Raw genomic sequence first — 27,454 nt, forward strand, 5'->3', positions numbered from 1 at the left:
GCTTGACAGTAGGTCAGTTGTGGCACCGGTCAGTTTGCAGAGGAAAAGTGGACGCGCAGCAGAGGGCTCATCATGGCACCACTGGGACTAAAAGCCATTGTTGGAGAAAGTAAGTTGATTTTTTTATTAGAATATTTGTCCTCTCTTTAAACATATTGGCATATGATACACATCTGATTTAATGATTGTTATTACAAACCTGTGTAAAGTATTGTATGAAGTGCATAAAGGGCTTTTCCCATTACCAAACCTTTAATGTGAAATATAAGCATCCCGCATTATGTAATGTTTGTGTTTAATAATGGTTATATAGGACAGTGCAGCTCCTGGTGACACTGGGTTTTATCTTTGGGAAGTTCGATGCGCAAACGACGCACTTACTTATCCGAGCGGTGCGTCCCGCTGGATGGTTGTTTCTCCAGACTTTACTCTCAGTGAGATGAAGAATACAAATATGCATGTGTTCGATGGTGTGCTGTTAGACTCTGATGGATGTTTCTACCCTTTATTGATCCATTATTGGTGCTTGTGTGACGCATTAGAGAACGGAGTCCTGGTTTGGTGTAAATCCTGCCTCACTAATCTTTGTCTGTGCGGATTAAGCGCTTTGACATCATTCTCAGAGGAAGAGGAGAGGACTCCGACTCCAACAGCCACAATAACAACTCAACAAATGTTTGTTTTCACTGTCAGTCTTATGTCAGCATCAGTAGGCTATACGCACCAGTCCTTTACTAAACATCATGTAACCATTTACTATCTTGACATACACATGCGTCAGCTCTGTTTGGTCTCACGCAAACCACAAAGCCCTCACGAGACTAAAGATGCGCAAACTGCAAGCCTTCCCTTGTAGCATCACAAAATCTTGAAATGAGACGGACCATTCCACGACAGTAAAAAGCTCGTTTACAATGGGAATTATTTAATGCTACAGTTTTATATATTAGTCTCAGCATTCGATTAAATTGTACCTCTTTCCAATTAAGGATTATTTTAGGTGTTTTAATAAATAAATGATAACTAATAGCTTTGGTTAATTATTCACTTTTCAAGAAAATCCTTTTTAGATAAGTTACAAGACTGTATCAAGAGGACATTTCTTGTGTGTTCCACCACTGGCTGATGTTTATTTTTTCTATTTGGTAATACTGCCGTTATTAATGTAGGTAAATAAATGTTGGGGTGAAAGTATTTTTTATCTGCCATGACTTGTTAACAGGCAGTAGCAGTCAGCACATCCCCAACACACAGAATGTTTTGCCTGTCTGTTTCTAGAACCTGCTACAGATGCTTTTAAGGAAACATGGACTCACTTGGCTTTTGGCTGTAACTAAAGATTATTTTCATCATCAATCAATCTGCTGATTATTTTCATGATTAACTGATTAACTAAGTCTACAAAATGTCAAAAAAGTGAAAAATGCTCATCACAATTTCCCCTTAACCCAAAGTGACATCTTCAGTTTGCTTGTTTTATCCAAAAGGCAGTCCAGAACCCAAAGACTCTTCATTTACCATCATAAATGACAAAGAAAAGCAGCAAATTCTCTAACTGAAGAGGCCTGAAACAACAAATGTTTGACATATGTGCTGAAAAATGACAAAAATAATTATTTGATTATCAAGAAAGTTGATGATTAATTTTCCTTTGATCAACTAATCAAATAATCGGCTAATTGTTGCAGGTCTGCTTGACTGTGGCTGATGCAGAGCTGTTTCATCTGATCAGTTTTACAGTTATGAAACTGAGGCAGGTTCACTGTAATAATATACATTTTCATGCCAATTGTGTTCTGGTCCTACAGTCCAACTTGTATTAATCAGAAACTAAAACAGAAGAATAAGAAGGCGTGTCTTTTGGCATCAAGTTATTTTTCTCTAAACAAGTGCTGACATTTTAAGGCACAGGTTTGTATAAATTTAACCTGAACTTAAGGTACAGCAATGACTTCATGACACTGTATCATGACTTGATGACCCTCTCTTTGACCCTCTACAGGTAATAATGCAGGTCTCAGCTGAAGGCTCTTCTCATTTCATTAGTGGTGTAAACTTCCAAACAAATTTGCAATCGATCAAATTGCTGTAATTAGCAGAATATGGGGACTTCAGGGCCCTGAGTGCCCACTTTACTCTGTTAATCCAGTCTTGTTCCAAGTGTCTGTTAGTTAAACAAACTGCTCCAAACGGTGCAGCTTCGCAAAATGTTTTAAAGATTGAATTGATTTGCATAAAAAGAAGTGAGATACTCTTATTCTGTTTGCAGATGCTTTGCTTTTTCAAGACACGTGTCACTATCAAAGAATATTACACTGAAAAATTGATATGTATGTTTTGATAGCTTAAGGTAAGATAATGTTTCTCAGAGACAGTTGGCTGGTGAAGGCTGCAGTAATCAATGTTTTTTTTTAATATTTACAATAGATCAAATAACTACGTGTAGTTTGAAAGGAATTTGAAAACCCTGAAAATCTCTGTGGACACAGAGATTTATCACCAGCTCTGCACTTCTCCTCAGCTATGAGAAGCTTTTCAACATCCTTCAGCTCATTTTTTGGTTTTAAGGAGATGAATGTTACTGTTGTAGTTCAGTCTCACTGCTCTCATCAGCCTGGTTTCAAACAGCCACGGGCACCTGTTTTCACTGAAAGCAAGAGTAATATTCATTCAGTTTATCCATGGTTTGGTTTACACCCACCCCTGAGAGAAACATTTGTGTCTGTAGTTGCTAAATGCTCCACTATGTTCACCAGTTAGTCCTTAAGTTCGCCTGTTACATGTAGTGTGCAGTGTTTGCCTGCATGGAGCCTATTGAAATACCAAGAACATTAAAAACACCCTTTAGTACCTTATTTCTGTAAAGGTGTTAGATATATCTTGACATCTGATGAAGTACTAAAATTAAAACTCATAGCTAGACTTAATCCAATAGGGATTGTGTCTGAGAGCCATATTGTTACATCAGGCATGTCAACCCAGTCAGCAGAAAACACGTTAGCTGGTTGAGCTGGTCTTTGTATTCATGTGCAGTTGCCCTTTTTGCATTTTTATTGTTTGTAGTAATGTAATTTTGTGTTAATTATTGCTTGTTTTAGAGCTGTTTTTTATTTTTAAATTTTATTTTATTCTATTTCATTTTTTGTATTTGTGTTCTATCTTGTCTGTCTGTAACTTATGTTGCTGCCTGCCTTGGCCAGGACACTCTTGAAAAAGAGATTTTTAATTTCAGGAGTTTTTCTTCCTGGTTGAATAAGGGTTAACTGAATAAATAAATAAAAAGTGTTGGTAATGTATGTTTCTGCAAACCACAGGTACATTACATTTCTATGTTATTATATAGCAAATATGTTGAAACTTAAGGTTTCTTTACATTTTAACAATGCTGTGGGTATTGAATGTGTAGGTACAAACAACACTTGGTTCTGGTTAAGAAAAGATAAAGGTTTGGCTTAAGTTACCCACTTTTGGTGGCACAATTCTAGTCATAAATGCAGCAATGTCCCTATAAAAAACAACCACTTTTTGGGCCACTATCTTGGCAGGAAATGCAGAAATGTTTTGGTAAAAAACAATTGTCTTTTTATGCCACTACCACCACATCTGGAGAATCTGCTGAAAACACAGCAATGACTCACTAAATCACAATCAGTTTAGTTGTTTGTTGGTCTCAAACAGTGGTCAGCAGCATGGCAGCCATCTTGCCCAGGTGACGTGTCATCCACCATTCACTCCATCTCTTGATGACAAAGTCAGCTCTTATGCTATGTCACTTTAGATACACTGATGTGATACGTATGAAATGTACAAATGTACATTTATTTGCACTTTGCAGAAACGTACAATACCAACATTTTCTTCTGGCGACTGGGCTGGGTGTGTCCTGGTATACAACGTTTATACCAGGACTCAACACAACATTTGCCTTGTTCTAGACCTCTAAATCTCCATGGTATTTCTTATGATGAAATGAAACAAAATGGCTATGTAGTCTGATTGTCAGTCTCTTATCAAATATGCAACCTGTGTCACAAAAAATATGCTTGCATACAAGTATTTTCCAAATTCTCTTGTCCACATGTCAAAGCGTCCTAAGTCAAAACACTGAATCCAAATTGCTTGAGCTGGTTGCCCAGCACTTTGTATAGTGACTTGCTTCAGCTTAAAGATTTCAGAACACAGTCTTTTTCCAATTTCTGGCGGTGTTCCTCTGGGTTCTGTCTTGGGTCCCTTTCCATTTATCATTTACCCTCTACCTCTTGGCCATATTTTTAGGAAATTCATCATTCAATTTCACTGCTATGCAGATGACACTCAGGTCTATCTATCCACCAAGCCTACCTCCACTTTCCCTGAAAAATATTGTGTTTATTTTAAGATCTTGCTTCTCATTTTAATGCCCCTTACAACCTAGCCCCACTGTATCTTTCTGAACTCCTTCATATTTGCACACCCTCCCTGTACTCTCAGATCCTCTTCAGCAATCCAACTCACATCACCATCTGCCCACTTGATTCCCAAGGGATCCAGAGCCTTCTGCCCTTTTAACCCTGACTCTGGAACTCTCTTCAATAAGACATTTTTAACACTGATTCTCGCTTCACCTTCACATCTCTGAAAAACCCACCTTTTCAAGCTGGCATAGTCTGATCTTGACTCGAATAGTGACACACACATCGAGATTTGCACTGATGATAGCGCTGATAGTTTTTAGAATGATGATTTTTACAGTTGTCTTATTAAGTTGTTATTATAACTGCTTTGCTGATTTTTATGATGTATGGCTACATGGCTGCTTGTTTTTTGTTTTTTATGGTGTCCTTGAGATCTTTGAAAGGTGCCTATATAAAATCCATTATTAGTAGTAGTAGTATTATTACAATTGCTTATAAATGCAGCATTTTCCATCACAGTTTTCATTAACATAACATTTTTATTGAATATATGTGCAAAATTCCGCTGCAAACTTGTTTCACTTCTGGTTAGCTGGTTGAACAGGATTTTAAACCTTGGGGATATTTCTGATATGCTTAGTCAAGATAATGAGATACTAACTCAAGTCAGAATTTTGGTTTAGCCTGACTATTTTGATTCTGATTATGTATCACAGTTTTCTGACTGCAGGTTTTTTTTAAATAGTATGTTGTAGAAAAAAACTATTCTAAATGCCATGTGTATCGGTTTGTACACATCTCCCTGTTTGAAAAGAATGTTATGTAGATTTGCAGCCCCGTCTCCTTGAAATTATGTTTATATATAACTAGTTTGAAACAGCAAATATGTTTTGAGAACTAAAAAAATGCAACTGTTAAGTTTAAAAAATAATACTGACAACATATTGCAGGTGTTTTTCTGCCTAAATAGGTATTCTTGCAATATATTATCAAATCGTAGTGACAACAGCATTATTTAGTTTAGTTATTTAGGTAGTTATGATGGGCCCCAGACAGACATATTGTCTTGTCACATGATCAGAGACTTGACATTGGATAACATACATATTACCCGGCAATCATGATTGCATATCTCTATATAACAAAAAAATACCAAAGAAAATATGAAAATGTAAGAAATTGTTCATTTAATTTCACAATTTTAATTGTTGATTTATATATATAGAATAGGCATTGAATTTTGTTGCAGATGCTTTTGGCTGTTTTACAAAAAAAGAAAAAAATAAACATGACAGAGATGGGTTTGACTTTCTCAAGTGCATATATAACAAATTGCACTGTTTTTAATTTAATGCAAGTTCTTCTTTGATAACAGGCATATTTCTAAAGGTAGCAATAGCTCATAAGGGCCCATTCCTCAACCAACAAATTGTTGGAGGGCCCGCTCTCTCTATATGCTTTGTTATAATATTTAACTGAAATCAGGATCTTTCCCTAACCTTAACCAAAGTGTGTTTGTTGCCTCAACCTAAGACAGGAGTCTGGTCATGTGGGACATGAATGTAATGTTAAACCTGACAGAAAAGTTGGCTCTGAGCATAATCTAGGCAGTGATTACATTGCTGCAACAATGTAATTAGGACAGCAGTTTAGTAACGTAGATACGTAATGTCTAAGAGACAGAGTTGCAATTTAAGGACTGTTTGTTCATACAGTATGAACACAGTGGTGCTTGTGGCAGGGTTGGAAAGGTTACAGTTACTCAGACAGTGTTGTAACTAATGTCTCAATGAAAAGAACAATCTCCTTTACTATCATGTCTGCTTTTACTACAGTAAGCCGCTGAGTTGACATTGTGTTTGCCAGAGAAGAAGAGCTGATCCTCTACCTAGTCAGAGCTAGTTGGTGTGATAAAATACAGCATTATAGACCTGAATTAGACAGATCTATCTGCCACAGTAACAACAGCCTGTTGTTGTTTATCCAGCATGCGAAAGCTTGTGAAAGCTTGTCAGGTGGCGTTCCATTCTCTCACTAACACTTCTCCTTAATCCTGTCGACCAATTGGATAAACAGGACCATTCACATTTACTGTCACAGCCAGCTTTGCTCAGAAAGCAGGGTCTGATGACTGATCCACCTTTGTGGAAATGTTTTATGATAAATCATACAAGCTTGTCCTTAAATCTGTGACAAACAGAGAATTTTTTTTTCCAGTTTCATCTTATGTCATTCACAATTATCATCATTAGCCACACAGTTGGCGTACTATTGCCATGTGGTCCCAAAGTCATGTTAATGTGTTTATGACACCGTAGGAACAGCTCTCAAGTGAAATGTCACTGTGGCTCTCTGTGGAACCAGGACATGTTGACTTATTTTGGATGATGAGTGCTTGTCTGTGTATTTATCTGCATGTGTGTGTGCGAGCCAGTGATGCTACTTCCCCGTGATGTCACATCCGCTGACACAGAAACGGCCCAGAAATAGCGGTGGGGAGTGGTGGACGGGGTAAGAGGATTGGGAGGATTGGCAGATTAGAGACAGTGATTGCAGTGGGCCCGTCCCTCCCAGCGCTGTGTACCTTCATGTTCAGTCTGACAGATACGACAGTTGCTTAAACCCCCAGTGGGAAAAATTTGGATATGCTCCTCATTGACACAAGTGACAGGCTGTGAAATGCTTGATCCTGTCTTACATTAGTTTGATTCACACATTTAAAGCTGACACATCTCCCTGTGCTATTCCATCTCTAATAGGTTCAGCCCTCCATTATTGATTATATTGCAGTATATGGTATAATGTTATTGTTATGATGAGGATGATCCTGTTTCCTCATGAGGGATCATGTTATTTCTCTGGTCCCTCTGTTTCCCTGCTGTCCAATTGCACAGCAGCTGTGTGGGCGTACATTGTCCCTTGTGGTAAAGGATGTCAAGAGATTGCATGCATGTGGCATTTCCATGCCTCTGTTCCCCCGATAGCCCTCACCACAGACATCATGTCCTCTGTCCCATTCTCTGTCCCATTCTTGTAAATGCAATATCTCAAAAACACTGTAAGGGGATTTATTCAAATTTGGCACAAACGTCCACTCGTACACAAAGATGAACTGATGAGGTTTTGGTATGTTTTTGGCCATAACTTCAAAATTCATATACTAATTAAAACAAAATTCACAGAAAGATCTTATACGATAAAAATGATGACAGTTTATATCCAAAAGGTCAAAGGTCAGCTTCACAGTGACATAATAATATTATGGAAATACTCTTTTTTTTTCTCCTCAAGGGGATTAATAAAGTACCTACCCACCTACCTTTTCTGGCCATTATTTAACACCATAACTGAGGAACTGAAGGTGATACATTTGGTCAGACACTGAACTGATGACATGAATCTTGGGGGTTCACCTCGAAACTGTGCTGATTGTATAAATCTTCTGTGCTGCCAGGTTGAAAATGTGTGTAAAGCATCTGTGTTTTAGAATGTGTTGCTTCTTTTCAGCAACATCCATATCTGAAGCACTGTCCTATGTTATGGCTACATATGAATCTGGACAGACATGGATGTAAACTGCAACTTGACTGGTTCACAGAGGCATACAATTACAAGGGGGTAAATCTAGTTTTGTACTAGTGTTCACAATGTAAAGTTGTTATTATCAAGGCTGTCACATTCAGAGCTCAGTATCCAGATGTTTTCTGTACACTCTTCCAGTGGTAATGAGAATATATTTGGATATACTTAACCACTATCCAGATATCTCAGAAATAAGCTTTTTTTTTTTTTTTTTGCTTTTTCTTAGAGAAACAATATCAATATAATGTTTATGCTGGAGTGTCTGTTGGCACATGAGTGAGAATAGTCACACTGCAGCTATCCCTAGATGCGTAATTATGGATCCTACTGTGTGCTGTGATTAGCTTATACTCGTCATGAGCACAGAAGTTTCACGCAGGGGGCTGGGGTACAAGTTATGTGTGAGTCAAAGTTGGTTTGTTATTTTCAGACAGAGTTTTTAGGATGTATAAAGTTGCTGAATGTACACTGTGTACATAAGCTGTAGTTTAAAAGAATTGCTGAAAAGACATGTTCGTGTTAACATCATATTTTAATGTTGCCAATGTGTTGGCTAGCCACCTTGGCTAGGTGCACCCAGGCCAGAATACCATTGTTGGCTATGGACACCTACTAATACCATGTGCCTAATTAGTCTAGCTTTTTTTGCAGTATGACATTATAAAATGAAATGATATATTGTGCTTCCATGGTGCATCTTTCTAAATAAATTAATACTTACGTTCCACATACTAATTAGTAATTACTAATGAATACATACCCACAGTTTGGACAAAACAAGGAGATTATTTTTGCTTTACATTGAAACACCCAACATCAGAACCACATTAATTTGCCCAAAATAGATAACAAATAATTAATTTGATAACATATTTTAGTAACTTAAATCAGAGAACTTCAAACTCCTAAGAAGCCCCTCTGCAAGATTGTTTGGACTTGGACTCTGGACCAGAGTTCATGTTAAAATCAAGGCTGGCTAATCACACTTTTGCTTAACTGGTAGACCACTTCTGCTATGTGATAGCCTTTAAAATCAAATATCAATATCTGCAAACAATGCCTGGGTTTTTAATTTTGCCTCAAAATGCATTTTACAGAATGGTGTCTTTGTAAAATAATCTGAGCTCAAAGGTGCACTTGCTGGCTTTATAGAGCTTTCAACCTCATATCATTTATGTCTTCAGCGAATGGAGCTGGCTTAGGTGCAGTGCCAGCTCTATCCTTGGTGGCACCCTAGGTGAGACCTGGCTATGGGTCCATTTACAAGTGCCTACTAATGCCACTATTGTGCATACTATGAGAGAAGCAATCAGGCAATTTCCATAAAGTGAGACCTCCCAGTAATAATTCAGCTGACAGACTTTACTTTGAATGTCCAGAGGAAATGTGGTTTGGACATTTGCGTAATGTAACAGAAGTCAGACACTATACAAATTTACTGTCATGATTTGAATAATTAATGTAGGTACCTGTTGCATGTAAAATTTGCACCATACAAAAAAAACAAAAAACTGGAGACTGCAGATATTACACATGTATTCCTGCTGCTGGCAGCCACAGGTATTTAGCTGATAATGAATTTAGAGAGGTCTGAATGAGCGCCTCAGCCAGATGGAAACACTTGTAAACATAATCTATTGACAACACGGAGGATACTTTTTGCCTCAGCAATTTGCATGTATTATCATGCTGTTGTTTTCTCTGCTCTTTATTTCTTTCTCTCACTAGTTGAACTGTTGTGAATGATTTTATTATGTGAAATCCAGGTTTTATGTGGATGTCTTCCTTCTTTACAGAGATAATGAACAATGTCATCAAGAAAGCAAGAGAAAAAGGAAAATGGAAGGTAACAATCCTGTTATTCTGATCAAGTTTGGCATCATTCCTCATTGACCTTGACGCTGAATATGACTAAAACCATGTGAGATATCAACAAAAAAATCCCTTTGAAGCCCTCGCTGTGTGTAACTTTGTTATAGGTGCTGGTGGTGGACAAGCTGAGTATGAGAATGATTTCCTCCTGCTGTAAGATGACAGACATCATGTCAGAGGGAATCACCAGTAAGTACCACCTAGGTCACCTCAGTTCACTTTTGCAGCTTTGAAACCACTTTAATCAACTTTAGTGCAGGTAAATTTAATTAGGTTCAGCTAGAAGGATCTATTAACACCCACCACCATGCTGATGATTAATTTCTAGAATGTTCAAGTGAAACATTTATGGATAACCATTAATTAGGTCCGTTTCTTTGTGCTGGGTTTTGAAGGAAAGAGAAGTTATTATAAGTTGGTGAGCCTAGTTGCAGTCTAATCTAGCTGATGAATGAGTATTGATTTTTGTTTTCCTGTGCTCTCCAGTTGTAGAAGACATTACCAAGAAGCGTGAGCCTCTGCCCAGCATGGAGGCCATCTACCTGATCACACCCTCAGATGAGGTAAATGATACAGCTCCTATAATGACTTCTATGGCGCACTATTTAGTATAATCTCTTACTGTAGTCTCACTGGCTTCCGTCATCCTGCAGTATTTTGCCATGTTGTCCAACAAATGAGGAATGCGACTTTTTGTCATTTGAATACTTTAAAATGCAGTTCCTGCAGTTTTATTGGTAGTTTGGTTTATAAAGATCCTTTAAATGTCATGTCATGATAAATTAAGAAACATGCTGGGTTTTTAATAAATATTCATTTTGACTTACTTTGTAAAAGATTGAAGAATTGTCCAAACTGTTGTTCCCTTTTAATTTAGTTCATAAGCCAAAACATTGTTCTCTGCTGTCTTAGTCTGTTGAGGGTCTGATTGATGACTTCAGAGACCCACAGAATCCAAGGTACCGAGGAGCTCACGTCTTCTTCACTGACAGTGAGTAAATCCATTCTACACCAACAATACTGTAGATAGATGGAATATCTGGGAACTCGAAGTTAATCTAGACCCTTTGCACACTTGATGCTGTTTGACATACACAAATCCAGTTTTATGTTAGGAAGTGCGAGTTACACAAAATGTTTAATAGTTAAATTACTAAAAAATTATTTCAAAAACCTTATTCTTGCAGCGCCTGGTGTAAACATCCTTGAGCCAGGGTAGAGTAGTGTCTATTGTATACTCAGCTTAACAAGTGCGCTTTGCTCTTGGGGTCTTTGTTCTGTGCTGCTTCCTTATCAATTGAACAGGAATATAAATTCCTCAATATTTGAGGGAATACCTGAAATTTGCTCAGGTGTCTGAGGTAAAACGATCCCTGCCTTGCCTTTCTCACCACTGAGTCAGTATGCAGTACCCAGGTCAGGCCCTCAGTGATGTGGATACCAAGGTATTTGAAGCTATGCACCCTCTCCACTGAGGACGTGTTGATATACAGGAGAGTGTAGTTCCTTGGCCGCTTCTTCTCAAAGTCCACTATCATCTCTGTAGTTTTGCTGACATTCGTGGAATAGGTTGTTGTCCTGACACCAGTGGGTCATGTCCTCATTTCCCATTAAAAAAAAAATAAAAATAAAAAAAATAAACAGGGTCTCCTGAAAAAAGGGCAGAACCTGACTCAACTTTTGGCAATGCAATGCAACATCATCCAGGAAGGTGCTGCATTGGCCATTTTAATACTAGTAAGTGCACATTCCTGGTAGATGTTGTTTGTTGCCTTCAGATGGCGTCATGTTTACCATATTCACGATAAGAGTCGTTGTAAGTTGAAATTCATCTCCAAGTTCAGGGGCCAGTTGAACAAAGCTCCTTAACTTTGCTTGTTAAGTATGACACTTTCGTCTTATATAAAATACCTCACCAATAACTGACTGTGAAGATCCCTCTGGATAAAACTGCAGAGCAATTATTATTTGTAAAGGGGCTGAGAGATTGCAGCTTTGGAAAGTTGAGTGATCCAACCCCTGACAGTCATAACCATAAATTGACTTCCAGTCAAATGTTTAGTGGAAAATCAATTGCTCATCATTAAGTGTGTCCATATAACCTCAACTCGGACTTAAGATGTTTTGCGCAACTGGCCCCAGGATTTGTGACATGTTTGCTGATGTTTTTGAGAAAAGGCGGGGAGAATGGATGGTGGATGGTATGCTATTTTATTGTATTTTTGGTCATATGGAGTCTTTCCTCATAATTTAATTATATGTCAGAAGAAAATGTTGATACTCCCAACTGTCTCATCTTTTTTCTCTGTCATTATGCCTTTGCATTTCCTGCATTACATTGCCATTATAACCCTGCAGCATTTTAAAATTCTTCCCCATAATACTGCAATGCACTCTGCAGCATTTTAATGTCAGATAAACCTTCAAATTCACAAATCTGTCAGACAGGACTTCTGGATCTTATTTCATGTCTCACCACGACCTTAAAGGTTCAATAGATAACTTTGAAAAAAAACTATTTGGCATATTTGGTGAAACTGTCACTTTATGCTAACAGTAGTCAGAAGGCTGAAAGCAAAAAGCATGCCTAAAAGAAACAGTTAAACCGAGCCTTTGGTAAAAAGGATTTTGATTTTGGATTTTGATTGAAAGGATTCAAAACTAATGCTGTCGTTAGTCTTCTTCTGTCAACTTTTCTTTGCTGTTGTTGGTAAAGGGGTGATCATTTCTTTTCCATTGCTGGTGGTTGTTTCTCAGCAATTGCGTTTGCAAAGCTAGATATTGAAGATATTGATCTCGACTGAATGAGGGCTCTTTCTGGCTCTGATTGGTAGTTTCTATTTAGGCACTGTGAATTCTTGAAGGTGTCTTTAGAAGCATTAGAAAGAGCCAGAGGAACCTGAGTTTTTCACAGATTATCTGTCTCACGTACTACTGTCAGGATACAGAGACAGTTTCAGCAAACATGACACCTGAATTAAGCCACACGGCCCCACCAACACACCCCTTAAACCCGACACTGTGGGGTCCTGGGTCAGGTCCCTGTTAAAAACAATGAGGTGGGTGTAGTGTAATGCTGGTAACCATCAAACTGACCTTTATGTGTGAACCTTATTTTCTCTTCCTAAATTAGGTCAATTTAATGTTTTTCAATTTAACAAAGTTTGAACATTCGAGATTAACATGACGTTGGCATTCTTTTATCCAGCTACTAACTATCTCAGTAAGTCACCATATTTTTCTGTGATTCTCGTCAGCGATCCCAGACTTGCTGTTTGGACTGTTGACCAAATCCCGCGCCTCCAAAGCCATGAAGGCCTTGACTGAGATCCACATCGCCTTTCTGCCCTATGAATCTCAGGTAAAACACCGTCTAGACTGGGATTAGACCGCAGAAGCTGCTCATTATTGTCTTACTCTCATATGATGGTTGTGGTTTGGAAGTATTTCAGTCTACAGTGTATAAAGAAACCTGCCTCTCTCTTGTTACTTTGCATTGCATTTGTTTTCATGGTGAAATGTAGTGTAGGGTATTCTTATTGCATTATTTGAATGGTGTGTGTGTGTGTGTGTGTGTGCGTGTGTGTGTGTGTGTGTTTGTCAGTGTGTCTGCACTATACATCATAACTTTGTAACTATAAACATTTTGGAGGATAGATATGGTCTATGTTTTGTTTTTTTAATCAGTCAATCAATCAAGGCTGTCTGCAGCATATGTAGTCCTTTCATGAGGCCTTGAATTAAAGTCCTGGCTGGCTCACTAAGAAATTATCTGACAAAATGGATATCTACTCATCATTTTTGTTGCAATTCATATAGCAAACCTAGTACCTCATACAGGCCTGTCATAATAATTACTTTATCGACTTATTTACAGGCACGACCTTGATCATTCGATATTCATTCAACTTCGATATTGTCCAGTGTATTCAAATGCGTATTTGTTTACATAAGAATGTCACCAAAGTTTTAGTCAACATGACGTCAAAAATATCAGCAGGGTTTTCCTGACTGTTATTAGACTTGGGCGCAGGAATACTTTTTTCATATTAAAGTTTCAATGTCTGAAAATTCTTAAGAATTGAAAATTCATTGCTTTTTGAAAGGGTGTACTTCCATTTTTATGCTATCATATCATCATTACATCAGTGTCATAAAATGATCTCAAAATGGCAATAATATAGTTTATCTTGGAATGATATATTATCCAACACAAGTAGTTATTGTGACAGGTCTAACCTCATATTCACCAAAAATGGCATTACTTTTTAGAACAGATAAAGTCATTGTGCAAATAGATATTGTGTAGGTGTGGTGTATTTCAAGATTAAACCTGGAGCAAACTCACTTTTAAAGTCCACATTCACGTCCTTATCTCAAAATCCAACATATAGCCACTGGTTAAACAATTAATCCTGGAAATATGGAGAAAATTGTGTTGGATTGTTCATACAACTGTTTGGATACAAAGAAGATAAAATACAGACACATGGTGACATTTATAAAAAGATTACAGAAAGGGTAAGAAACAAGAGCAGTCAGCTCCCAAGACCTGCGTTGGGTATTATTCTGTGCAGGTTCAGCACTTCATAGGCTACCACACCTTTCACAATATATTGATTATAGCAGGTTTAAAAAGACTTTAGCTATCTTAACCATACTGTTATTATTTGTGTATAGTGTGAGAGCAACATCTATCCTTTTAACTTTAAACAGGTCGGCATCCTTGAAAGTATTCCTCTGCAGAGCTGCCTCAAATTAATTATCTGTTTACCAAGTGGGGGGACAACTTTGCAAGAAAAGGCTGAATTAAAATAAATATGTGGAAACAACAGGTCTTGTACCCTGTATTAAGCCCTTCACCCTATGATATTGTTCATCAATAGAGGGAGGAACAGTGCTGAAGAGGATCAGACCAACAGTGTTTTGTGCTGGATCAGCTTTAGCCCTCAATCCTCTGCTGTTGTCCTGTAGTTATAATCCCGAGTGGGAGGGACACACCATACCAGCCCTGCCCCCTTGTCCTCCTCTCATCCCTTTAGCTGATTGGCTGACAGGACCAATGCTCATACTCTGCAGCCAATGGGAGCACACATAAGATGTGTGACAAGAGAAAGCACAGGGATTGTTATCATGTGATAGTCAGTAACAGATGGGTGCATGTACACGTGTGTTTTTAAGTGAGTGTTTAATTAGTATCAGCGTTCAGGTGCCAGTGCCAACATTTATAGAGAGAAGCCTCTGGTGGCAAATATTTTGACCCTTATTATTTTGCCTTTAAACATTTTCAAACCCAAATTATTACTATTTACTCAATAACTGAAATAAAACACCATTGAAATAATCGTCAATCACTAAAACTCTTTATCAGAGCTGAGTATCAGAAAGTACATTAATGTATACCTGCGCCAAATACAATCCATCCTTGCTTTAGATCAGTTGAGGTTAAGGTGTCCCCACAGACAACCAGTATAGCAATATTCAATGTTGGGGTCCAGAATTAAGTTGAGATTCAACCTCATGTTGTCTGTCTGTTATGTCCTCTGTGTCCAGGTCTTCTCCCTGGACAAAGTGGATGCCTTTCAGGACTTCTACAGCCCCTTCAAGGCTGATGTGAAGAACAACATGTTGGAGCGCTGTGCTGAGCAGATTGCCACCCTCTGTGCCACACTCAAAGAGTATCCTGGTGTCCGATACAGAGCGTGAGACCAGCAAGGACAACACATTTCAACATTCTGTTTTTGTTTTGGGTTTTTGTGGCAAATTTTTAATATCATTGATATAGCATTTGAGTGATAGAGGCCACATCTAAGTTTCACAGGACCAGACCTCTAATCGTATTGACATGAGAATATTGCACTCCCATTGTTGCAGTGGTGAATTCCAAAGCGAACATTTTGATCGGCTGCAGTAGCTGCATCATACACAGCAGGCAACATTTATTTCATTTTGTTCTCTCTGTCTGATTTTGTCCAAAAGGAAAAATCTAACAGGGTGCTTGCACTACAGCTGTTTTTACAGTAGCTCCAACCCAGTCAAAAAATGTTGCCATTGTACCTTTCTGCAAACCATGGGTATGTTACATTTGCACTTTACGTTTCAACGGCGCTGTAGCAAAGTGTTTTTCGGTTTAGCCACAAAAACCACTAATGGCGAGGAGAAGATCATTTTTTGACTTAAAATACCCCCTTTTCGTGGCATTATATACATGCTTGATAAACAGAGATGGGTGGCTAAAAAACATCAACGTTTGGTGCCTAAAAAGCCGTTAGAAGCACAGTGATGACTTCCGAAATTAAGGCTGGTTTTGTTGTTTGTTGGTCTCAAATAGTAGTCTGCAGTTAGGCATGTGTCTAAACTATCCACCATCCCTTTAACCTCCCTATGACAAAGTCAGCATATACACTACGTCACTTTAGAGACATTGATATTATACGTGTGAAATGTTCACGTGTATTTGTGGTTTGCAGACATGTACAGTGCCAATGTTTTCCTCTGGTGACTAGGCTAGTAGTTCACATGCATAGTACTATACATTCTCAAGAATGGTCTTATTAACCTCAAAGTCCCCATGAAATGGAAGTGCAAGTGTCTTTAGCTTGTGTACTGTGACGTATTTCCCAGTGACATGGAATATTTGCCTCGTGCTGTTACAAGAGGGATTTAAATCAAATCCTTTGCATTTTTGGACTGCTAAAAAGTACAGAGGGCAATACAGAAATAAAGTGAAGTCTGCTGCCGAGCAGATTGTTGGCTCCACACACATCTCCTTCACCATTAGATCAGTGACATATGATAAGTTAGACACTGCCTGCACTGTCTATGTTTACGCCCCTGAGGAGGATGAGGGAAAGATGAATGAATTAGATTTCAGTCACATTGTTTTGGAAATGAAAACAAGGTTTTTTTCCCACTGTTATCCAAACACACATATCTTCCTGTCTCTCTCCATATTATTCTCTTAGCTACTACAACCCACAAGCAGTGAAATTTGGTTTCATATGACCAGTCTGGCTAGTAGTTGCCCAAAGTTTCATGTGATTGGATGAACTTTTGTGAATGCCACTGAGTGCAGGATGAGTCATCGCACATTTGAAACTGTTTTACTTGGTTTAACAGAAAGAGAAAATACAGGGATTTTGATGTAAAAATACTCTGATACTGATTTTTTAGATATATATTTGGCATATAACAATTGCTAATTAACAGGGAAACAGAATTACAACTGGGGAAATGTATATTTCATTTCACGGGGACTTCAAATGCAGAGTGAAGCAGGCCTTAGACTGTTCTTAGTTTCTAATTTACCCTGTTACTCAGTTAATGTAAGCTCATGTCTTCCATGCTTACCCATTTTTATCATAAATTTAAGAAAAATATAAATTTTCATTTCCATAACACCAATTCCATTAGTATAAATCCACAGTCATGCCATTCTCAACAGTATTTCTGTTATTGAAGAAGTTATGATCTAGAGAAGCACAAACAGCATGTTCAAGTTTAAAAGGAGTGTTTGTCTGATGCTCTGTGTGTGTGTGTGTGTGTGTGTGTGTGTGTGTGTGTGTGTGTGTGTGTGTGTTGGCTCAGGGAGTACAAAGATTGTGCAGTTCTGGCCCAGATGCTTCAGGAGAAGTTGGACGGTTACAAGGCTGATGACCCCACCATGGGAGAGGTAAGGAAGTAAAGCTGAATGACAAATGGGGAGAACCATCTCCATGGGCTCTAGTTTCCCGGCGCAGCACAGGTGGCGCAGGGTGGCGAACCCCGCGCAGAGCTAGTTTCGAGCAGCACAACCCGAGGCGCGCTCAGTTTGGTAGTTTGGCAGACTGAGGTGCACTGAGATGGGTGTGGTGGCGCAGCAGGGGGAGGTGTCAACAGATCCAGCTGGGCGCAATGACAGTTTCGTGCCAAAAGGCTTCGCCGAAGGTGCGCTAAAAGCTCGCCAGCTGAAACCAGGTCTACTATCAGCGCAGGAGGAGCGCAGCCGGTGTAAGTGAAAGTTTGGCTGACCGGCGGACAGTGTGCACACGTCACCAAAACCTCACAAGCAGGTTTCCAGAATATCAGGCACATTAACAATGCAATAAATACCCAAAAAAAAACACTATTCAATGCAACTATCTGCAATCAGCACATAAATGTATCTCTATATCGACTGTCCCGTCACATCTGATGTCAGATCCAAGGNCGGCGAGAAGGGCGAGGAGAGGGGCTCATTTGATTGGTGTGATGTGTGTAAAACCCACTCCACGCCTTCTCTCCTCCCTCTTTCCGACTTGCGCCGGTAGGAGGGACGGAGGTGGGAAAGAGGAGTAGCTGCGCCAGGGCGCACAGTGTGCCAAACTTACAAAATCCGCCTGGCCACACCCAGTTTGCGAAGCGCAGGTGCGCTGCGCCCCCGCCTCGCCCGGTCTTCGAAACTAGAGCCCCATGTGTGCATTTATCAGCCTTCATAATGTCGCATATGACAGACATCATCTGTCAACACAATCTGGCATAACCACAAGGTTACATTAATCCAGTCCTGATGGAGAATATAAATCATATGCTACAGCTCAATTATGTGGATTTTTATGTTTTGACTTCAACTGAAGGCTTTAATGCTCCTTTATTGGTTTAGAGACCCTCTTAAATGGACCAATAGTCATCAAGTTAAAACTAAGACAATTTTCATTGTTCATAATTACTGAGATTTTAGAGATGTTTTAACTAAGCAGCTTTAATGTTATATTTTTTAAAGTGGATACCAAAGTCTATGGTGAGCAAAATGACCAGACTTGGAATTTGAGCTTGAGTTGAGCAGATCCTGCATAATTAGGCTATGTAATATTGGATGATGAGCTGCAAGTGAAGAGTATGACACATCTGTCAGTCCTCTGCCGTGTATGTAGTATTTTGTCTCTGCTCTGATGCCTCCAGGGTCCAGACAAGAGTCGCACTCAGCTGCTCATTCTGGATCGTGGGTTTGATCCCGTGTCACCCATCCTGCATGAGCTGACACTGCAGGCCATGGCTTATGACCTGCTGGGCATCGAGAACGACGTTTACAGGTAAAGACTCTACTAAGGGAGGTTTGACAGCTTCTGGGAGTCACTGAGCTCAGCGTGCACCTGTCATTTCAGCCCAGTCAGAACACGCTGTCCTTATGCATCCTTCGCAAGTATGCCTATGAATTATTAAGTATTATTGGAATTAGTAATGCACCAAAAATTGTATATAACCCGCAGAATCATGAGCCAGTATTCTGCATATAACACATGCATTTGTGAGGGGTGGGATCACATTACCAGTATACTGATGTGAGTAAAGACAGAAGTAGTCTGAGTGAGGAAGCAGGTAGGGGTGGTGGATGGGTCATAAAACACAGGACTTTCTGCCAGGACTGTCCCAGAGGAGAACAGCGTTCAGAATTCTGTGAACTTTACTTGCTAAACGTAACCACATTAAGTTTAAGTTACGTGCATAATAGTTATATCTAAATTCAGAGGCTGCAGCCTTCAAAAGCTGCATTTGAAGACTGTGTCCCAACGGCACAACAAAGGCTGGCCCATTTGGAAGGCTCCTTCAAATGCGGCCAAGAAATAAGGCCTTCTTTTCCTGAGGATAATATGGATGATTCCTTCATGGCCCACTCTATCCCAAAATTCCTTGCACGTCAGTGATGATTGGTTATTGCAAAATATATGGCTTCCCTAAACACACTAACATTTTTCTAACATCTAAAAATACACATCTTAAACAATCTTACTTCAATAATATAATAATTATGATAATAACACATCACATGCTGGTGTCACTGGTGGTAAAGCATCTCCTCAACTATGTATTGAAAATAAATACATTTATTTCTGGCTTCATTATTTAACTAAACTTGTAGTCTACTAACTTCCATTGTTAAGTACCACTGGTTGCTAGGTGACAGGAGCATCAGTGGATAGGGGCAGAAACAACTGATGATACAATCAGTAAATCCTCCATAGACCAGAGCGTCCCATTTCAGAGACGGCTCAACTGGGCCATTATGGTCTTCAAAGGACGTGGCAGATGTAGACCCCCAAGGCTGCGTCCTTAGAAGGCTGCAGCTCCTGAAGTGAGACACAGCTAATGTCATTTGTGGGCCACTAATAATTAGATATCATATGAACTGTAGTCTCGCTCACCAGACCTTTCTCAAGAAAGGAAAGGTCTGGCTGGGCCGACTCTCACTTTAAGACTGGAGAAAAAACGCCCCGGCTGCTTGTATTTCTTTCAACCAATCACAATCGTTCTGGGCGGTGCCACAGCAACGGTGCGCTTGCAAAAATATTCCCGGGGGGAAACAGGTTTTGGTGTAACACGCCCACAAAAATATCGCCTACAGGATGCGAACCATGGCAGAAAAATGGCTACATCCCCACAAGATCAAACACCGCAAAAGTTAGTAAAGGACGTGTTGAAAACGGTTGAAAACTGCTACACAACCAGAGGTGGTAGGGCGGGACTTCAGCGGGTGGCTCGTTCCACCCAATGAGAGGCTGATCTATGCAGTGAACTTCTGCCCAATCAGACTATATGAACTGTGGTGTGTGCATATTAGTACAATATACAAAGCGTTGTATGAGGAATGTAGAAATACATGAAATGGGCATGAAGTCCTAAGGTCCAGTGTAGGAGGATGTATTGACAGAAATGTAATATATTTGGTGTTGCCAGCAGACACTTTAACATATTTTGTGCCAGCACCACATAATGGGTTGTTAAGAGGTTGTGTCCATTTCACATGTTCCTGTTAGACTGTGTTGGTCATTTCAATATCTGTGTTTTATTTTGCTGATTATTGTTACTGTCAGTTAGTTTGGGTTGTATATTTCTGTTTTGGCAGGATGGCCCTGTGGCTTAAAAACAACCCAAATGTCTCAGCTTCGCTCTGCAACATTTCATTCATTCTGAAAAATGCTTCAATAATAATTCAAACCAGTGTTTGCTAAAAAAAGGTCAATATGGTAAAACAATGCCCTATCTTAGTACAAAGAAGAAACAGAAAAAAGAGAATAACTGCACTGAACAACATAAAGATGATCAAATTCTTCAGTGTCGATCTGCATATTTTTGTGTTTATTCTAACAAATATATACACATCCACAGTCTGTAAACCTCTGTCGTCCTCTCTGTCAGCTTTGAGACCAGTGGGATGGGAGAAACGAGAATGAAGGAGGTATTGCTGGATGAGGATGATGACCTGTGGCTGACTCTGAGACACAAACACATTGCAGAAGTGTCAACGTGAGTGGCTGTGACTTTCTACCCACATGTACACATTCACAGCACGGACGAAAAAACCCACACTTCTGTACCTCTACCACAAACCTGCAGCTCTGTCACAAATCTGTCTCAGTGCATTATTCCTCTCAGGAGTCAGCAGAGTCACAGAGAACCTTCTCAGTTTTCATTCATCTGTTCATTTTTCCTCATTTCTCTGCACAGGGCTGTGACTCGTTCTCTGAAAGAATTCTCTGCCAGCAAAAAGATGAACACTGGGGAGAAGGTAGAGGACACACTGTATCACTCTGCTCCTGTTTCAGGATCTCTTACTGTGTTCCTGCTCCTAAATGTCCTTCACACAGAGGTGGAAAAAGTACCAAAGCATCGTGCAGTACTTTATTGGCATTTCAAAGGGTGACTTCAACCTTCACCCTATTTCACCATGTTCTTGTGTCTAAGGCCTCTAGTTTCCTGGCGCAGCGCAGGGTGGCGCAGGGTGGCGAACCCCGCGCAGAGCTAGTTTCGAGCAGCGCAACCCAAGGCGCGCTCAGTTTGGTAGTTTGGCAGACCGAGGTGCACTGAGATGGGTGTGGCAGCGCAGCAGGGGGAGGTGTCGACAGATCCAGCTTGGCGCAGTGACAGTTTCGTGCCAAAAAGCTTCGTTGAAGGTGCGCTAAAAGCTCGCCAGCTGAAACCAGGTCTACTGTCAACGCAGGGGGAGCGCAGCCGGTGTAAGCCGAAGTTTGGCTGACCGGCGGACAGACCTTTGCATCATCAGCCCGTGGAGGTCTGCTCGCAGTTCCGTACATTCGGACACTGCGAGCTTGGACCTCCCGGACCAAAACATCAGTTTCCTCCTGGGAGAAGTTTGGCCGTCTGACGCTGCTGCTCTCTTCTGCCATGGCGAATTGAGTAAACTCTCATTACGCCTTAGCACGGCGCATTTAAGGGCAAGGAGAAGGGCTCATTTCATTGGTGTGATGTGTGTAAAACCCATTCCACGCCTTCTCCCCTCCCTCTTTCCGACTTGCGCAAGTAGGAGGGACGGAGGTGGGAAAGAGGAGTAGCTGCGCCAGTGCGCACGGTGTGCCAAACTTCCAAAATCCGCCTGGCCACACCCAGTTTGCGAAGCGCAGGTGCGCTGCGCCCCCGCCTCGCCCGGTCTGCAAAACTAGAGTCAACGTTTTTTTTAATTGGTTTGATATTGAGAGTGCTTCAGCCGGCAGCTGTGAAACAGTCTGCAATTTGACATTTATAGGCATTTGTGACAATTTACATCCACTGAAAGTACTTGTTTTGCCACTGACAGGCTCAGATTATTTTTGGAAGTGTCTGAAAACATTAAAGAAAGGATCCCTATAAAGACAGACCTGTTTGTTGAAGGGTAAGATCCTTTTTTTTAACCAGAAACAGCTGAGAAATTTCTATCACTAAACTCACCAGACTCCATTTAAAGAAACTGTAATTTTATCATGGTAAAACACACTTGTCAACGGACACAAAATAAAACTCACAAAAGCTGTCTCAGTTTGTCTTTCCACTATACCAACAATCACCATCTCTGGTTTGGTTCAAATAAACCTTTAATTCACCCAGTTAGATGTGAAAAAATGCGTGCTCTATACACACTTAAATTACTGTTTATTTAAATCGATTCTGGTGGGTGGGCCAATAGCAATTTTGGCTGTTTTTGGTTACAGGGAATGCATCTTATTCTTCAACAAATACATCTGTCTCTGTAGGGATCCTTCCTGTAATGTTGTCGGACACTTAAAATAACTATCTGAGCTTGTTAGTGGCAAAGCACATCTAATGGACATACTGTGAATGGATGGTGCGCTGTTGCAGCCTGTTCCACTGCTTCCTGCTGCAACACTGGACCAGTCTCAAAAGCTGTTGTAACCAGTGGTCACTTAGACACAAAAAATGGGGAAATGGCATCAGGTTTGGAAAAATACCAAGTAAAATTGTGGGTGAAGATACCTAGTCAAGAAAAAGTAAAACATTTATTGTAAAACATTATAATTCATTAATTATTTATTTTATTATTTTATTATTTAAAGAGTAAATGCATTATGTACACCACCTCCACTGAATTTATTATATTAAGGTAAAGAGGCATAATAACTGTGTGATTCATCACTCAAAACACCACTGAAGTACATCACTCATCTGCGTGTTTCAGACCACCATGAAGGAACTATCTCAGATGCTGAAGAAGATGCCTCAGTATCAGAAGGAGCTCAGCAAGGTAGGAGCTTAACTGTTACTCTACATCTATACAGTTACAGCCTGTTACTGTGTGTAGTAGAGTGTTTTTAATCCAAAGCACTGTGAGCATTCCTATAGGTACATTTGTGCACTCGTGTACATAGAGACACCTAGATAATGTACCTGTAAAACTGATCACTGAGCAACAAAAGAATATGATGCTGTCTATTAAGTGATGATTAGCAGATGATAATTATTTGAGCCGAGGTTTAGATAAACATTTTTATATACAGGACCTGGAGGCTCTTAACTTTATTTAGCAGATTTCCTGCTTTTATAAGAACCCTGGAAGAACTTTTAGCATTGTTTGCAGCAGATTGCACTCTGTGTGTCACACTCACAAACAGCATCTCTGACTTATTCAGTATTCAACCCATCTCCACCTGGCTGAAGACTGTATGAACCGCTACCAGGGCACTGTGGACAAACTCTGTCGTGTAGAACAGGTAAATCACTCTGTTGTTAGACTGTGTAAAAACGTGGAAAGTGAGGGAAACTTACCTTAATGTGACATTAAACATAAGCAACTTAAAGCAACATTTATGTACAACTGATTGTGCTTATTAGCTGTCTTCCATTATTATCTTTTGGAGTGAACATTAGGTATAGAGAAACATACAAATACAATGCAGATAGAAGTGATCATTCCTCCATATTTTGGTATTTCCCCCTGTTGCCTCCCACTCAAGCCCCGTCCACTGCAGATGCAATAAAGTAAAAACAAATGGATGAATAGATTCAATTATTTTTATGAATAATAATAATTAAAAGAAATGTTAATGACTGTAGTAAAAATAAAAGGCACGCGTGTGCCTAGGCATAGGCTGTTTGTGCTGATATGATTTAAATTTTAGTGTTTTAGTGGAAATGCATTTGCAGCCACTTACATGTTAAATTGGAATTTATGTGGAACTCATGTTAAACTCTGCCCTCTTCTGTTGTTTTACAGGATCTAGCGATGGGTGTAGATGCAGAGGGAGAGAAGATCAAGGATCCCATGAGGCTCATTGTACCCATTCTACTGGATGCCAACGTCAGTGTGTCCGACAAGATCCGCATTATCCTGCTCTACATCTTCCTGAAGAATGGTCAGATATCCACTGTCCTGTTCCTGATGTTTTCATTTCAACTCATTTAGAGGGAGGGGAATGACTGTGTGATGATGTTTAAAGCAGAAAGGCACACCCAGAGCCTTTTGTTGGAATCATGCATTCATATTTTGTTCTTTTGTTTCTTTGGTGCTAATCCATTCTCAGTTTTCCTTGTGTTTGCATGCATTTTACCACGTTTGTAAATGTGCATGTGTGTATGGACTGAAAATCTATTTTGCATGTGTCTGTATGTGTGTGTCAGGTGTGACTGAGGAGAACCTGTGTAAGCTCCTTCAGCATGCCAACATCCCACCAGAAGACAGTGACATCATTTCCAACATGGCCCACATGGGCATCCCCATTGTCTCAGAGGTGAGCTGTCCTGCCCCAGGACCTCAGTGTCTTATCATGAATCATGAGGGTTGAAGGTGAACCCGAAGGTGTCATGAAACACTGACTGTAACGCGTAGCCACGCAGTATTGTGTGAGGGTTTGGGTTACCTCTAACAATATGAGACCCTGCATGCAAGCATGATAATTACTGTTCATTCATTATCTCTATATTACAGAGGATGCAGATTTTCAGAATCATTTGTCCATACTGTAAAAAATAGCGAAGGTGTTATTCGGTATTTTTCTCACTGACAAAAAAATCCCATGAAAAAAACCCAAACCAACAATGTGTTAATCCGTCTCTTCAAACTTTCTGACTTCCCTACTCTGTGCAATTCAGGCTCAAGCCCATTGGTTTCTACTGAAGACATAAATCTTTTTAGAACAGCTGACAAGGCCACAGTAGTTTCCTAAAACAGCTGGATTCTGTACTTTTTAAGGAAATGTTGCTCAAACAGGTGGAAATAACGCATTTGTTTGGGACTATTTTCAGCAGCAGATTAATCTAAAGTTGATGCTCTAGAAATTACAGTATTTGGGGCAGCAGAACGGTCTATGTGTAATTGAGTCAAAATAAACTAGAGTTTGTGTGTTTATGTTAATAAGAAACCCGTCACCCAGTGCACCAGTGTAGGGCTGTAACCAAAGTCAGTGGAATCAGATTTGGCTGTTCAATATGATTATGCGACTATTTGTTCCTTTTTTTTCATATATAGTTTGAAAGTTCAAACTGGGTGACATGTAATATAGTAAACAAGACAAGTCAGCACTCCGAGCTAACTACGCTAACTGCAGATTTGAAATGTGCAACAATGTTTTTTGCCTACACTTGATATCAAACAAAAGCCAGAGACTGTATCGCATTAAGTTGCTGTAAGTTTTAAATTCACCACCTTTAAACAGAAGGCAGAAGATAACCTTATCTTGAAAATGAGCCTAAATAACTCAAGACTGACATTTGGCATTTGGTTTTGAGAAAGACACTTAAACTGTCTCATTGACTCGAGTTGTTGATGGGTGAATTGTGACAGCCCATGAGTGATCAGCATTGTGTCTTCACAGGGCACTGCAAAGAAAACCAAGAAGCCCGATCGTAAGGAAAGAATCAGTGAGCAGACCTACCAGCTCTCCAGGTGGACTCCGCTCATAAAGGATCTTATAGAGGTACTTCTCATGTTACTACCACACATACATTATGCAATTACACACCTTATATCTGGGATTAGTGATACTGGACATTTTCTCTTTTTATTTATCCTTGATCCGTGTATTACATACAGTAGATATCAGTTGGTACACTCCCAATTTGGAGGGGCAGGCAGGAGTATCACCACCGAAACTAAGCAATGTACTGCTGTGCACGGGGGCAGCAGCAAAACATATTTTAGCCACCTAAAAAAATTCTGCCTGAAAAACTAATATCAGTTTATGTTTACACAACATTGAAAATATTATCACAGCTTTACCTCGCTGTCAAACAGCTATTTCTGACAGGAACCGAAAGCTGTTAAATCACTCTCTTCAAAGCCAGACTCCACTGAGAAAAACAGTACTATTACATTGCTGGACATGGGAACTGCTGGTCTACCACTGCCTCGATCAGTTAGTTTGTTTGTGTTATTATGTGACTTTGATTTTTAAAAGGATTTGTTCGGATTCACCAGTCACACAATAACACAAACTAACTGATCAAGGCAGCGGTAGACCAGCAGCTCCCTGTGTTTCGAAAGCTGAAATTACTGGTTTTGGTAATGGAGTCTGGCGGCCTTGATGAGAGCATAGATGGGGAACTGCAGCCATTAATGGCTTCCCTGGCAGAATCTGCTGCCTGACAGAAAGGTAGAGTGGTGAAAATACTGTCAATATAGCATACACTTAAACTGATATAGAATTCTTTTGGTGGTTCTTTTTGTAAGTGGCTTAAATACTTTTGGCTGTTGACCTGCATCCATAGCAGTACATTGCTGAGCTTCTGTGGTGTACTGTACGTATTAAACCGACTGTGGATAAGTACCTCATACAACCCCACTTCAGAAGATCGGAACTTTTCCTTCAAACCAAGTAATAAAATCTTCAATTAGGGATAAGGTAATGTGTCAAATAAGACAACCTGTTTTCTTGAAGGAAGCATAATCTCCTTGATATACCTTATTATGCTTTGCTTATTTATTTAAAGAAAAAAAAAATCACAAAATTTTTGTCAAGTCGGATATTGGTGGCAGTTTGACTTCACAAACTTCCCTAACATGAGGCTTGCCCCAGCTGGACTGCATTTATGTCCTCAGGAGAGGTGGGTTGTTGTTTTTTTCAAAATTACCTGTGCTGGTCAGTGATGTTAATCCCATCCATAGTGTGTATGTGGATAATTTTCCAGCTCAACCTCAATAGTAATTATAGATGCTATTACCTACTGTTTTTTGGCAAACTTGCTGGTCCTCTTGAAATTTAAATTGACAACATCCTTGTATTTTAGAGTAGATCGCTTAGGAAAAACAACAGTGAAAAAAAATGAAAGTCATAGGGAGAGCAGGGACTCATGGGTTGTTCTGATGTCAGCTACAGCTACTGGTGGTCTTGTGAAATGTCTGATACAGACCACGTGTTGAAATT

The 27,454-nt window shown here is 39.8% G+C and overlaps 1 protein-coding gene across 2 annotated transcripts in view; it reads left to right on the forward strand.

Annotated features, from left to right (window-relative positions):
* The window catches only part of stxbp1b (syntaxin binding protein 1b), a 36,462-nt gene continuing 9,008 nt past the window's right edge, over positions 1–27,454 (forward strand). For both annotated transcript variants that reach the window (XM_050051362.1, XM_050051364.1), the window contains exons 1-16: positions 1–109; positions 9,773–9,822; positions 9,956–10,037; positions 10,335–10,411; positions 10,761–10,839; positions 13,106–13,209; positions 15,402–15,550; positions 17,436–17,520; positions 18,768–18,898; positions 21,003–21,110; positions 21,312–21,372; positions 23,275–23,340; positions 23,726–23,806; positions 24,310–24,448; positions 24,714–24,823; positions 25,907–26,008. In XM_050051362.1, the coding sequence (XP_049907319.1) occupies positions 73–109; positions 9,773–9,822; positions 9,956–10,037; positions 10,335–10,411; positions 10,761–10,839; positions 13,106–13,209; positions 15,402–15,550; positions 17,436–17,520; positions 18,768–18,898; positions 21,003–21,110; positions 21,312–21,372; positions 23,275–23,340; positions 23,726–23,806; positions 24,310–24,448; positions 24,714–24,823; positions 25,907–26,008 (1,461 nt within the window). In that variant the 5' untranslated portion in view covers positions 1–72. The remainder of the gene's footprint in view (positions 110–9,772; positions 9,823–9,955; positions 10,038–10,334; positions 10,412–10,760; positions 10,840–13,105; positions 13,210–15,401; positions 15,551–17,435; positions 17,521–18,767; positions 18,899–21,002; positions 21,111–21,311; positions 21,373–23,274; positions 23,341–23,725; positions 23,807–24,309; positions 24,449–24,713; positions 24,824–25,906; positions 26,009–27,454) is intronic.

The sequence above is a fragment of the Epinephelus moara genome, chromosome 8 (genome assembly GCF_006386435.1).
Source record: "Epinephelus moara isolate mb chromosome 8, YSFRI_EMoa_1.0, whole genome shotgun sequence".
In the NCBI taxonomy this organism is placed as follows: Eukaryota; Metazoa; Chordata; class Actinopteri; order Perciformes; family Serranidae; genus Epinephelus; species Epinephelus moara.